A 13,466-nucleotide genomic window follows, 5' to 3' on the forward strand; every position below is an offset into this window, starting at 1 on the left:
AAATCAGACTCTTAAAACTAAACTGAATATGGCACCTTTGTTGTTCAGCTCAGTCTCCTGCACCTCCCGTGTTCAAAAAATCAGGAAGAAAAAAATTTATTTTAAAAGGTGAAAAAGAAGAAGCAGTCACTGTTCACAATTAAGCTCATTAAACCTGCATAGTGAGTTTGTGTGACAAGCTTCTGGCAGTGGGGGGGCTATAGGGGTGGCTTCTCTGACAGAGGGGTGGCTCCAAGGGCAGCAGGTCCAGAATGGACCTGTTGCTGGCCCATCAGAGATGGCACTAATGCCTCTGGGAACACATATTAACATATTTAAGAAGGAAAAAACACTGTTGGGCAGATGTAAAGGTGGCCAGAGAAGAGAGGAGTGAGAGTATGTGAAACAACCCTGCAGACACCAAGGTCAGTGAAGAAGGAGGTGCCTCAGACACCAGAGCAGAGATTCCCCTGCAGCCTGTGGTGCAGCCCACGGTGAAGCAGCTGTGCCCCTGCAGCCCAGGGGGCTTCACAGGGATGCAGAGATCCACCTCGAGGAGACCCAAGCTGCAGCAGGTGGATGCCTGAAGGAGGCTGTGACACTGTGGGAAGACAGTGCTGGAGCAGCTCCTGGCAGTTGGGGGGTGACCCAGGCTGGAGCTGTTCCTGAGGGACTGCAGTCGGCAGAAAGCAACTCATGCTGGAGCAGTTCTTGAAGAACTGCAGCCCCTGGGAAAGACTTACACTGCAGAAGTTCATGAGGGACTGCACCCTGTGGAAGGGACCCCACACCAGAGCAGGAGGAGTCCTCCCCCTGTGAGGAGGAAGGAGCAGCAGACACAGCATGTGATGAACTGACCACAAGCTCCATTCCCCATCCCTCTGTGCCACTGTGGGTGAGGAGGTAGAGAGAGCACAGACTCAAGCTCTGCCAGGGCAGGTTTAGGTTGGATATTAGGAAGAGATTTTTTATGGAGAGAGTGCTCAGACATTGGAATGTTCTGCCCAGGGAGGTGGTGGACTGACCATCCCTGGAGGTTTTCAAGATGAGACTGGATGTGGCACTTAGTGCCATGGTCTAATGACCACAGTAGGGTTGGACTCTATGCTCTTTGAAGTCTTTTCCAACCTGGTTGATTCTATGATTCTAAATCAGATTGAAATTGAGCCTTGGAAGAAGTGAGGGGTGGGAGGAAGGTGTTTTAAGATTTGGTTTTATTTCTCATTATCCTACTCTGATCTGGCTGGTAATAAATTAATTTTTCCCAAGTCAAGTCTGTTTTGTCCATGACACTAACTGGTGACTGAACTCCCCCTGTCCTTATCTTGAGGCTCCATGAGCCTCCCCTATTTTCTCTCCCCTGTCCAGTTGAGGAGAGGAGTAATAGAATGGATTTGGTGGGTACCTCACATCCAGCCAGGTCCAAACCACCCCAGCCTGTATTATCTTTTGCCTTCTACCCTAATCCACATTTTCTATATTCCCCAGTCAAATACATTTTCCCAAGCCTGCTACATCTCTTACAGGTCACTACTCTCAATCTCCTCACTGAGTGCAGTGGTTTACAACAACTCTCTTCCTATTTGCACCAGCACCTGGGAGGCTCCATCCACAGCTCTGCGCCCACAAAGTCTCACCCTCTTTCCTTCAGTGTCAGTGCCCCTGCACTCTGCTCATTTGCAACTCTTCCTTCTCAGTTATGCACCCCATTTCACCCAGGAACCTTCCCTTCATATCTCAAATAAAGGCTTCAAACAGCTCCAAGACAAAAGATAGCACCGAGCAACTAATGCACTGGGAGCAACAGCATCTTGAAGTTGGCCTTGGTTTTTCACGTTTTATTTTTTGTTGCACGTCCCAGATTTACTGACTGAGGACTCCAGAAACTCCAGATGCCACCTGATCTGCCAAGTGACAGTTAGTAATCTACAACAAGTCTGTGTATCTAAATTATTCATACACAACCAGTCGTTGTCTGGCACAGGACATGCCTTTCTCATCAGTCAGTCATTCCATCACCCTTAGGATACCTGGCTGCCGTCCTCCTGCGCCTTCCGGATGATGTTCTGCCGAGAATCAATCCAGTACAGCTGCTTATCCAGGGGGTCATAATCAATGGCTCGAACATTCCTGAGGCTATGGATAGGGAGTATGATATCTGGACTCTGCTGCTCATCTATCACCATACGATTAATTGCATTCTTCTGACTGAACAACAAAAAGGTTGTAGGAGCTTGACAGGTTAAAAAGAAAGGGGGTGAAAGTGTTACACACAGCAATAACATTGGGCATTTGTATGTTCAAGAATGACAACTACTACACATAACCAGACAGTAACTGTTATTTCATTCCTTCTCCCTATTCCTTTGCCAAAAAACAAAACATAAAAATCTGAACCTGTGATGAGCTTGAAAAGCCTTTCAAATTGCCTGTTTTTACTACAAATGTCTGAACATGGATGTGACAGGCAGAGATAAATTTTTCACGTGGCAGGACTAGTGAATGTGAAGACTTCTGTCAAAATCACCTCAAAGAAGAATTGTCTATCATGCCTCTCAAAGAACTGTCCATTTCCTTTCTAAAGGGGTCTCAGGGAAATGCAGTTCCACTCTTTTGAAGCTGAACCCCTTCCTAGCTCCACTTCTGCTTGCAGAGGAAGGTGAGGAAAAGCAAGCACTGGTTCCTTATTTAGAGGTTTCAGGGAAAAGAGACTGACAGTGGTTCAGTCCTGTTCCCACAAACCTCCTTTCAGCCTGCACTGGAATGAAACAGCAACTAATTCACAGGAACACCTCTTAACTGTGTGTGAGACTGTTTTCAGAGAAAAATGTATTCTCTCTTCTCAAATCTATGTATCTTTATTATTTCTAGGTGCTTATCTGGGAATGATAACCTGCAATGAAAAAAGAAACAACAAATCTGATACTCTGCTCCAGCTTTCCAGAAAAAAAATTTCCAGGACAAATGTGGGGTTTTTTCCTAGAAATACTATCAAACAGCAGAAAATGAGTTTTCACCACCCCATATAGGTGTAATTTACCAGCTGTATCTTACAGTAAGTGCATAAAGCATTTAATACATTGCTGAAAAGAAATTTTTTCTGTATTACGTAACTGGGTCAGAAATCAGAGGAGGTAGTTAAAGCATTTTCCCTTTTCACAGGGTTCTTTTCAATAATGCTCTACCTGGAGCCACTGCTGTGCAAGACAGGAGCCAGTAACCAGAAATGCAGTCTGAAGCCTCCCTGAAGTTTGTACAATCAATTCTCTATAGCACAAGTCTGGAGGGAGATTAGTGGGACACTGCACTCATCTACCAGCCTGTAAAACAGGTAAGGCAGCACCTGGGAAAGGGGAGGTAGCAAAAGGCTCCTAGAGAACATCATCACCTTGCTTTGTTATTTTAGGCACACGCTTTGAACATTTATTCTGTCTACTGGAAAAGAAAAAGGCAGTGAGGAGTTTCCTTGGTAACAAGCACTCAATCCTAACATCCTATAACAATCAGACCTAATTGCAAGGTATTTCTGCTTGCTGAAAAATCTGTATTTTCCCTCCAAGCACTTCTCTAATAATTTAAGCTGGCTTCTACTTAACTCTAAACTGTAGAAGAAAGCACGAGGTAAACATATCATCATAAGCACCTCATATTATTTCTACGTTTCCCCAAAGACACCCTCTCACTTACCAAGATTGCCTGGCTTACAACTTTGAATTGATGGCTCATTATACAAAGCAACAGCAGAATTTCCCCCCTTGAGACTCCATATCTCTGAAACAGTACCAACTGCAGAAATCCCTTCCCAGTTTTCTTCATTCTCCCTCCCAGCAGGCACATATTTGAACTGTATTTTTGGCATGCAAACGGACTGCAGTGAGGAATTCTCCTGGGTAACCCTTCCTTCACACTTTGTAACCCACAGTAGGCCTGATGAGATCGCACCAGAGTAGGGTGTCCTTCACATAATTAAAAGAACCTATGCACATATGAGCAGGGTAACCCAGAAGGGAGGAACTGGCCTCCAGACAGGGCGTGGACTAATAATGTTCAGGAGTACACAAGCAAGCAAAACAGGCAAAAGAAAGTTAAAACAATTCCTGCTCCAATTATAGTGGCCAAAATAAAATTAAATTATATACAGAGAAGACTAAGTATTCAATTACCTACCAACAAGAAAGTTCCCAGGTTTGAATATGGCAGAGAAAGACTCCTAATACCACACAAAGAGCCTGGAACCATACCAGGGGAAATGGTTCTAGTTGCACACAACCTATTCCCTGTATTTTCCTCCTTCCTTTGCTTCCAAAGGCATTTTCACAAGAAAGCATGACCTTTGATCATTTTGCTGCTTATTCTCTGCTGCTAGTCAAATTCCTCCACCAGCAAAATCAGAGTTATCACCAGAGAGTTGCCAGCCATGCCTCTAACTCACATAAACGTGTGAGAGTGGCAGAGCGCAAGAATCCAGTTGTCATGCAAGTGTCTGTTGTAATAAAACAGGAAAGGAGAAGCACAGGACGTGTGGGGCGTGGAAAAGCAGAGTCCTTTGAAAAGCATGGTTTTCAAAAAATGCCATGAGGTCACATTTGTGGAACAATCTGCCCTGCTTTTGGCTTTAAAACAACAGCTGGATCTCTCTACTCAGGCGTAATGTGGACGAGATACAATCTGTCTCTCTGTACCATGAACCTCTGCACCCACTGATTAATCTGAATGACACCAGTGGAAATCAGACATCCAGTGTGGCTGCCAAAATTATGAGAGCTTCACTGACAGCCAGCTATTGAGAGATGGATAAATTATTTGGTTAGAAACTAATTACACACAGCCTGAGGGGCCTTGTGGTTTGTATTCTGCACAGCAATAAAGCAAAATGGGGCTTGGCAGCACTGAGATCAGGAATCAGAGTCTGGGGAGGCCCTGAAGCCTGGCCTGTCCTCACAGAGGAGGAAACACTTCTACAGGTGTGAGTGGCCCACTTCAGCAGCTCATCAGCCAGCAAATACAGCTACTACAGATTTAAATCCTGACCACCTAAACCTGCACAGAGTCCAGAATCCAGACCAAACTACTGCACAATCTTTATGTTAAGCAAGATTAGAAGTAAATAAGCAGATAAATAAACAAGCAAGCAAACACTTGAGGAGGGTCTGACAAACAGATACAAAACCAAAAGCATTTTGAGCCCTTCTGTTTACACAGATTTAGCTGAGCCACTGAAAAGGTTCACTAACAGCTACTTTTATTTAACTGTGACACTGGTATGTCGCAAGGCTATATTTTTTTTGCTTTCAATGTTCTGTGTTCTCTCACAAATCAGTAGGATTTTAGAATTAGAAAATTGCAAAACTCTTCTTTCCTCCAAGTACAATGCTTGCATCTGCTCTTAAACACATGCATTTAATTTTCATCCAGTATGACTTACCACTACAGCTCCTGTTGTCAGAGTTCAAGGAATAGTGAGCTGGGCAACCACAGACAAACCCACCAATGGGCACTGCCAAGCACAGGTGAGAGCAGTGACCGTTGCTCGAGGCACACTCGTTCCAGCCTGCCTGCCTGGAGGAATGAAACACCAAAATGTCCATAACATAATCCAAATGCCCTTGGATGATGGTTCTGTTCTGGCCACTGGTCTTGTTGGCTCGTTCGATGCTGCGCCGGCTCCAGTCTGTCCAGTATATGTAATCCTGATACTGAGTCAAACCAAACGGGTGAGGCAAGTCATCAGCTATGATCTCACGGTCAAGGCCTGTTTCCAGAAAGGAAGGGAGAGAAAAAAGCAAAATTGCATGGGATCAAATGATATGCTGTTGGACATGTCCCTTGCACAGAAAGGTTAACGCACAATTACTTTAAACTTAGTATTTAATAATTACAAGAGTAAATGACAAAGTAATGTACAATATTCAAAAGAAGTCTCAGCCTATCACAGAAATGTGCTGACCCTGCTTGTGATTCACAGAAAAGAATGTATTTCACTGAAGAAAGAAGACTTGATTTTGAAAATGACCAGGGGTCTCAGAAAGATTCTTTCCTTTCCCTCTTCCCCAAAACAGACAGGATCCCTTTCAAGGAGTCCCAGTTCAGCATCTCTTGCACCATATTTGAGCCTCTGCCTGCTGCTTACAAAGAGAAAATTGTTATGAGCTTCATGAAGTTCTACATTGTATTATGAAAAAAAGTAAATGCACAAGGTTAAACTAACCTATCTCTGGAATGTTGTAACAGGAATGAGCAGCCAGAAAGTCAACACAAGAAACAGCTAAATGTGTATACTGTGGCAGTGTTAAGAGACCTTAAGGAGCAGGACATCAGGGGGATATTATTTCAACTGCTTCAGTACCACTGCACCTCCTGCTGTCTTGTCACACAAAAATGAATGGGAGATCATGAAGCAAGAAGTCATTCCCTCTGTGTGCAGGGAAGTCAGGGATGCCTGGCCCCACCCCACACTGCTGTCACTAGCCACAGGCACAGTGAAAAAGAAATTCTAGTACCGTGTCCAGTTCACAGAATGGGTCAGGTTGGAAGGGACCACAATGGGTCATCTGGTCCAACCTCCCTGTTTGAGCAGAGCCACTCTACAGCACATGGCTCAGGATTGCATTCTGATGGTTCTGAAGTGAGGGAGAATCCACAACCTCTCTGGGCAATCTGTTCAGAGCTCAGTGACTGCACAGCAAAGAAGTTCTTCCTCATATTCAGGTGGAACTTCCTGCACATGGGTTTTTGCTGCTACCTCTTGTTTTATTGGTTTCCACGAGTGAGAAGAGTCTGGCTCCATCCTCTTGGCACTTCCCATTCATGTACTTGAATACATTAATGGGGTCCCCAAGGACCACAAAGGTTCCCTGCTATGCAGGGGAACACAGAGCCAGCCTCCACAGCACACCAAAATACATGAGGAGCTGAGGAAGAGCTTTTATATTACATGTAATTCCCATTATGTATTTTCCTGTTTTGATCTTTTTCTTAGCTTTGTTCTACTGCTGCAAACATACTATTTAAAGCAGACTAACTCCTTTAGCCTTAAATATTGGCTAGTGTTAATGCTAATGTGCCTAATTTGGCATACAACAAGGTAGTCCACTCCTATGGGTGCTGAGAAGTCAATTAAAAAAGTTACTGCACAAATCTGAGAGAGCTTGGGTCCTCAGTACAGCACTCTGGGACAGTGAGAGAAAAAATTATTTGACCTCCACTTAGCTGTAATGACCAGTTTATAAAATCATCACACAGACCCCAACACAAGAGAACTCCCTTGTTGGCAAGTAGTAGACAGGAAAAGATCCTTAGCATGCAGAACACTGCAAGGGAAAATGCCTGAGGATACCAACAAAGATTTAAAACCAAATTCTATTAAATAACATGGTGAAAAATGTTGAATAAGCTGTTGCTACCTTGGCTTTCTCTCTACTTGTGTTATGTATTGGCCTGTGCTCTTCAGAGTAGCAACACAAGGCACTCCAAAACAGCGAAAGTTGACAGCTTTGTCCTACATATAACTGGAAATATGTACACCTTGTATAATTTTTAACTTTCTGAGCAACTCTATCACCTACAAGAAAATTGAAGCCTCGCTAAATGTTGTGTTACATAAACATGGATTACAGAAACAAATGTTAAAGGTGTGTGAGTTCAGAAAAATCTACTTTTGCCTTAAGATGTTTATCTTTGAATTATTTAAGCAACAATTTGCCACGAGGAACCTGGAAAAAGCAGCAGCACCCTCATGATGCTGCCAAGGGCTCCAGGGCTCACCTAGCATGTTGGAGGATTCGATCAGGTTGGTATCGAGGTCAGTCCAGTAGAGTCGCCTTTTAGCATAATCAATAGTCAGACCATTGGCACGTCCCACATTTGGCACCAACGTAGTCCTCTCACTGCCATCCATAGCAGCTCTATCAATCTTTGGCTTACCACCCCATTCAGTCCAGTACATAAAGCTGATTAAAAGAAGAGAAGAAAAGTTACCACATTCAATCAAAGAGAACTCAAGAGGAAAAGCAAAAAAAATAATCCTTAGAAAGAAAACCAGAGCTGCAGATTCAAGCATTTATTAAGTCTCAGTATGCTGAATGGGGTTTTCTTCAAAACACAAGCAAGGAAGTGAGTCAGGTTTCCTCAAAATGATTCCAACATTACTTTTTCCACTTGGACGTGGATTTTAACCAGGAAGTTCTCTATGAAAGTACTTCAGTAGTAACTAATCCATGCCACAACATTTAAGAGGCAAAAGGTTGGCAGCTGAGCACCTTCATTTATACCTGATGACTTAGCAGGATATTTTCTATGGTACTTAGCTCCTGTTTCTAGTCAGCTGTCTATCAAATGAAGGAATATAAAAAGGTAGGTATGCAGGGCACTTTTGCTAATATATGCTACTGCTTATCTCCACACAATTAAGTCAATCAGCCATGCAACAAGTGTGCTACATCTCAGCCAAGGGCAGAATAACATCAAACTATAGGGCACTTCCACTGGAGCAAAAGTACAAACCATTACATACTCACATGCCACTTTATGCCTCATTTGGCACAAGGACAGACTTGTACACGTTTACGTTTTCTTTAGGCACTGTACAGTAGAGTAAGCTGCATATTCATATATTGTATATTTGGTAGCTAGTTAGCCACTTTTTCCAAAATGTAAAGCTGATACCATTCTAAAAACAAGAGAGATGCAGCTATCCAATGTTTACACCTCGCTGCTTTAATGCCTCTAGTAACAAATGCCTGTGAAACCTTTCAATTCCAACCGACTGCACAATGGGCAAAGTTGCTTCCCAAACTGATGATCAAGGGGGAGCTGTTCTGCAGACACCAGGAATACTTGCAAATTTTTCTTCACAAGTTTGCAAGCATTTTTTGTATAAATTTTGCAAGCTGTACATGGTATGGAGCTAAGGGTTAGAATTGCCCCCATGCTAGGAATGCCATGAAAACTTTGATACAACTATACTGTACAGTTGTACAACTATACTGTAAGTACACTTATATGTGTGTGTGTGTATATACACACACACATTTCATAGTATCACAGTATTTTAAGGGGTTGCAATGGACCTTACAGATCATCTAGTCCCACTCCCCTGCCCTGGGCAGGGACACCTCCTCACTAGATCATGTTGCTCAAGGCTTTATCCAACCTGGCCTTGAACACTGCCAGGGTTGGGGCAGCCACAGCCTCCCTGGGCAACCTGGGCCAGTGTCTCACCACCCTCACAGGAAACAACTTTTTCCTAACAGCTAATCTAAATTTCCCACTTTGAAATTATACACATTACTCTGTGTCCCATCACTACAGTTCCTAACAAAGAGTTGCTTCCCTTATCCAAAGAAACAAACACCTTCCTTATTATCAGACTATAAGCTTTACTCCCCCACTCTCAAATCATTTAATACCTTTATTGGACCCTAACTTGTGATAAAAAGAATCCTAACTTTTAAAATAATAAACCTTTTTTTCAATGCAACAGTCCTTTTCAAATTAATGAATTCCATAAACCTAAAACTCCTTTGATTCTGTGATTAATTAAAAACCTAAATATAACTCCCTTTTTAAGAGCTGCTCTGATTTTTTTTTTTTTTTAGTATTCTTACTGATTATGCAGGACATGAAGAGCATATTCCTCTAAACTCCCAGGCTGTGTTCCCCAGCTCAGCTCTCTCAGGGCATACACCAAGTTCCTACCTAACGTGCCCTACGGGAGACATTACAATATTGTTTTCATCATTCACAAACATCAAATTAAATCAGCAAGTTACCCCTCAGCAGGGTCCAGTGCCAACGCCCGGGGACTGTCCAGGTCTTTCCACACCAGCACTTGGCGATGTTGCCCGTCCAGCTTCGACACTTCTATGCGATTTGTTCCAGTATCAGCCCAGTACAAGTTCTTCCCCAGCCAATCCACTGCCATCCCCTCTGGGTAATCCAGGCCAAACTCCACGACGTGCTCCAGTGCACTGCCATTCATGAAGGCTCTGCTGATGGTCTGCAGGGATACAAAGATACACAGGCAAATTAGATGTTTTACCAGTCTGTCACTGGGCTGGTTGTTTTCTTTGTTGCACTTTAAACACTTTCAGATTTTAGACATCTCATAAGAAAGAGAATCCACAATATGCTACTTATTTGCAAAGCAAACAATGCTGCTATTCAGAAGTAATGATTTATTGGGATCTATGAATGTATTCTGCATCAATTACAATAGCATTTCACTGGGGAAATAAATGGCATAACTAGCCTGGTTGAATTAAACAGTCTAAATGCCAAAGTGACCTTAATAAGTCAGTGCTAACTTCGAGGGGGAAATATTTTGGCTTTCCCAGGACTATACAAAAGCATCGATGTTATAGCATGGAACACTATTTAAAGCAGCCTAATGAAAAGTTTCAGGACAGAACAGCAAACAGAAGAAAACAATCCAACAAACAACTAGTTCAGTAGCATAAGTGCCTCAGAACTGACAGTTACATTTAATTTCACTACGCAGAACGTCTTGGACTTTTATTCAAAAGACATTTTAACTCTTTGACATCAGGATCAGCCTGTGACAGCTGATACAGCCAGAATTATATTTTCATAATATATTAGAGTTTACACATTCCCTGATAAACCTGAAAATAAAGGGCTAATGTTAGGATGGTACAAAGCTCTTCTGGCAAACAGGGGCAACTTTTCTGTGTCCTCAATATTCCTATCCTTGTACTCACAACCCATCAGAGGTTAACACAAAGACTGATTTTTTTGTTGACTTCCCAGTTTGCATACTGCCTGCTAATTATGCCAGTTTGTGACAGTACACATCAGAGAAGTTTATATCTCAGTCTTCATCTGTATTCCTTATACAGCTCAAGCAAATACCAGACCTGAAGAGTTCAGCCAAGTCACCTCTCTGAAACTCATTCACACTCTGTGTTTTTAACTTTTACGATTCTTCAGTTGCAGAAGTCCATGAGTTACTGTTGGCACAAGTCTCAACTCAAATGCAGAAAAGTCACTAAAACCTAAATTTTGGTGCTTACAATTCTGACTACTTCTACACCCCATGAAAATCAAAAAGGAATCATTAGCCTCACTGATAACAGAGATAACAGACAGTCAAGACGGATTTTTGACACTCCATTAACCACCACATTTAAACACCTACCCCGAACTCTTCTGATTTGTCAGTCTAGACCATACAAAGCCTGTGATTTGTAACGTCTTTATGTGCAGCAGCTGTAAGTTAATAAATAGGTAAGACCCATTTTCATTTTCTGACCCAAGAAAAGGCTTCCCCCTTAGATGTATTCAGCGAAATAACTGAACCCTGACACTTCCTGCCACATGGCATCCTTCTCAGCTTGCTGCCAAAAACCTGAACTTTCACAAGCTTATCCTCTATGTGAGAATGTATATGGTAGATTTAAATTATGCTGTGGATATCAGATGCCCACCAAAGCTGCTCTGTCACTGTCCCTTCCCAGCTGGACAAGGGAGAGAAAAGAAAACCAAAGGCTTGTGGGTTGAGGCAAGGACTGGGAGAGCTCACCCACCAGATATTACCATCATGGGCAAAACAGAGTTGGGAAAATAAATTTATTACAAATCAGATCAGGGTAGGATAATGAGAAATAAAACTAAATCTTAAAACACCTTCCTCCCACCCTTCCCTTCTTCCCAGGCTCAACTTCACTCCCAATTTCTCTACCTCCTCACCCACAGTGGCACAGAGGGATGGGGAATGGGGGCTGTGGTCAGTTCATCACATGCTGTGTCTGCTGCTCCTTCCTCCTCACAGGGGGAGGACTCCTCCTGCTCTGGTGCAGGGTCCCTCCCACGGGGTGCAGTCCCCCATGAACTTCTCCCCATGGGCTGCAGTTCTTTACAAACTGCTTCAGGGTGGGTCCCTCCCACAGGGGTCACAAGCCCTGTTAGCAAACCTGCTCCAGCCTGAGCTCCTCTCTCCACAGGCCCCAGCCAAGACCCTGTTCCAGCACTGGATTCCCATAGGGTCACAGCCTCCATCAGGCATCCACCTGCTCCAACTTGGGTCTCCTCCACATCTGCAGGTAGATCTCTGTACCCCTGTGGGCCTCCATGGGCTGCAGGGGCACAGCTGCTTCACCGTGGGCTGCACCACAGGCTGCAGGGGAATCTCTGCTCTGCTGCCTGGAGCACCTCCTTCTTCACTGACCTTGGTGTCTGCAGGGCTGTTTCTCACATATTCTCACTCCTCCCTCCCACTGCAATTGCTGATGCATAGCAACCTTTTTCCCTTCTTACTTTACCCAGAGGTTCCACCACTGCTGCTGATGGGTTCAGCCTTGGCCAGGGACGGGTCTGTCCTGGAGCTGCCTGGTATGGCCCCACGGAACATGGGGGAAGCTTCCAGCAGCTTTTCACAGAAGCCAGCCCTGTAACTCCCCTGCTATCAAAACCCAATGCAGACGACTTCTAGGAAAGAATACTGCTAGTGTAACAAAAATGTAAGCCACTCTTAGTTAGAACAAGCTCTGGTGCCTATCCCTTGAATCTTGTAAATCGCATTCGTCAATCCATTGTTAAGTATCCTGAGAAGTCTGCAACAAATGAATAGCCAACATGGAATAAAAATCTACCTTCAGTGAAATGTCAGTCCAATAAATGCGATTGTCTGTCACATCAAAATCCAGAGCAGACGCCTCCTTGACTCCAGTGAGTGGAATAGCCACATTGTTGTTGTTGGTTTCTAAAGAGATTCGCCTGATATCAGCTCTCCGGGAAAACAGCAGGAAAGCTTCTGGGACAATGCAGGTCTTCATATCATTGATGAGCTCCAAGCCAATGGGGCAGGCACAGCGAAGTCCTTGTGGTCTGTACAGGCACAGGTGGCTGCAGCCACCGTTATCTTCTGCACAAGGATTTGTACCTAAGCATGCAACAAAAGCAAAAGCAACCATTGCAAACTGACTTCAGGTGGAAGGTAAAGTTAGTCCTCATGTGCATCAACAACAGTCCTTTAAATAAACATACAGTTTTCCTCCATGTATTCTCTGAATGAATTATTTTTTGTTCATTTCCTCTAACCCTTTAGAAGATGTTACTCTACACTTGGTTGCAAAGCCAGTGCTTGTTCTCCTGACCCTATGAAACAAACCTGATGTGAGGGAAAGGGATCTGGACTCCAACAGCTACTGATGATCCTGATTCACAGCACAGACACTGAAGGGATAAGTAAGTAAGCAAACATATTTTCTGCTGCCTTTTACAGGTCACTGGTCCAGTTACAAACCCCAATTGTGTTCCAAGAGGAGAAAAATTTGCAGATCTATTTTCATATCCAGTCAATAGTCTCCTCGCTCCAGGAAGCAAGTGAAGCAGCTCTTTGCAATACTCACTTGTGCACCTCCACATGCTGGAGACTGACCTACTAAGAGAGGCTCAGCACTAATGAGCTCAATTAGCCAAAGAGTGGGAAAGAGGGCTGCACAAAAACCTCGAGGCATCTTGTCAATGTG

At 43.7% G+C, this 13,466-nt stretch overlaps 1 protein-coding gene across 1 annotated transcript in view; it reads right to left on the bottom strand.

Annotated features, from left to right (window-relative positions):
* LRP6 (low density lipoprotein receptor-related protein 6) overlaps positions 1-13,466 on the bottom strand; it is a 69,976-nt gene that overhangs the window by 18,712 nt on the left and 37,798 nt on the right. The window contains exons 7-11 of the mRNA XM_009070912.1: positions 12,588-12,877; positions 9,750-9,976; positions 7,744-7,928; positions 5,405-5,731; positions 2,010-2,212 (exon numbers count right to left, since the gene is read on the bottom strand). Coding sequence (XP_009069160.1) covers positions 2,010-2,212; positions 5,405-5,731; positions 7,744-7,928; positions 9,750-9,976; positions 12,588-12,877 — 1,232 coding nt within the window. The remainder of the gene's footprint in view (positions 1-2,009; positions 2,213-5,404; positions 5,732-7,743; positions 7,929-9,749; positions 9,977-12,587; positions 12,878-13,466) is intronic.

This window comes from Acanthisitta chloris, unplaced genomic scaffold (assembly GCF_000695815.1).
Source record: "Acanthisitta chloris isolate BGI_N310 unplaced genomic scaffold, ASM69581v1 scaffold6913, whole genome shotgun sequence".
In the NCBI taxonomy this organism is placed as follows: domain Eukaryota; kingdom Metazoa; phylum Chordata; class Aves; order Passeriformes; family Acanthisittidae; genus Acanthisitta; species Acanthisitta chloris.